The sequence below is a fragment of the Eimeria mitis genome, genomic scaffold (assembly GCF_000499745.2).
Source record: "Eimeria mitis Houghton genomic scaffold, Emh_scaff95, whole genome shotgun sequence".
Taxonomy (NCBI): Eukaryota; Apicomplexa; class Conoidasida; order Eucoccidiorida; family Eimeriidae; genus Eimeria; species Eimeria mitis.
In genome coordinates this window covers 1-1,133 of record NW_013577015.1, presented here as the reverse complement: position 1 = coordinate 1,133, position 1,133 = coordinate 1, and the positions used below count along the sequence as shown (strand labels likewise).

The following is a 1,133-nucleotide window of genomic DNA, read 5'->3' as shown; positions in this document are numbered from 1 at the left end:
TGCAGATGCGTCCTCAGCAGCAGCAGCAGCAGCAGCAGCAGATGCGTCCTTAGCAGCAGGTGCTGCAATGGAAGAAGCGGATGAGGAGGTGCTGCCGTGGTTGCTGCAGACGCGGAGCTCCGTTTTGCTGCTGCTGCTGCTGCTGCTGTGGGGCGGTTTGCTGCTCGCTAGCTGCTGGGTGCTGCGGCTGCAGCGGTGGAAGGACTACCGCATCTGCGGCCCAGCAGCAGCAGCAGCAGCAGCAACAGGTGGAGCAGCAGCAGCAGCAGCAGCAACGCATGTATTTGTTGCTGCTGGTGCAGATGACAAGGAGGATTTCCTGGTGCCAATAGAGCTGCTGCAGCGCCCGTCAGCAACAGCAGCAGCAGCAGCAGCAGCGAAACGGCCACAGCGTTCCAAAGGCACGCATCAGCAGCAGCAGCAGCAGCAGCAACAGCAGCAGCAGCAGCAGCAGCAGCAGCAGNCAGCAGCAGCAGCAGCAGCAGCAGCAGCAGTATGAGCTGCTGATAACACTTAGGGGCCAGCGGTATTTGTATGATATAGAGAGAGGAGATTTCTTCCCTGTCGAGGCCCCGCAGCACCTGCCGCTGCGTTGCTACTTGGGTTGGACGGGGCTGACTGAGGGCAGTGCAGCAGCAGCAGGAGCAGCATCTGCTGCTGCAGCAACAACAACAGCAGCAGCAGCAGCAGCAGCAGCAGAAAGCATGGATAAGTTTGTGGGGGACGCGCAGCTGCGGTTTGGGCGCAACTGCTGCGAGGTGCCGGTACCCCCCTTTGGTGTGCTGCTGCAGCAGCAGCTGCTGTCTCCTTTCTTTTGCTTTCAGACTGCATGCGTTTGTTTGTGGCTGCTTGATGGTTACTGGGGGTTTCCCCTTTCTACGCTCTTTCTCCTAATAGTAGTTGAGGCGCAGGTATGCTGCTGCTGCTTCTGCTGCTGCTGTTCCTGCTGCTGCTGCTGCTTGTGCTGCTGCTGTTCCTGCTGCTGCTGCTACTCCTGCTCTAGGATCTGCTGCTGCTGCTGCTGTGGGCGCATCCTTGTGTTTGCTCTTGCGGCAGCTGCTGCTGCAGCAGCTGCTGTATTTGCTGCTGCTGCAGCTGCTGCTGGGACCCTGTAGCTGTGCTTGCTGCTGCTG

At 59.5% G+C, this 1,133-nt stretch overlaps 1 protein-coding gene across 1 annotated transcript in view; it reads left to right on the top strand.

Annotated features, from left to right (window-relative positions):
- The window catches only part of EMH_0072900 (uncharacterized protein), a gene marked incomplete at both ends in the record, with an annotated part of 603 nt that extends 104 nt beyond the window's left edge, over positions 1–499 (top strand). The window contains 2 exon segments of the mRNA XM_013502544.1: positions 3–463; positions 467–499. Coding sequence (XP_013357998.1) covers positions 3–463; positions 467–499 — 494 coding nt within the window.
- Between the last annotated feature and the right edge of the window lie 634 nt (positions 500–1,133).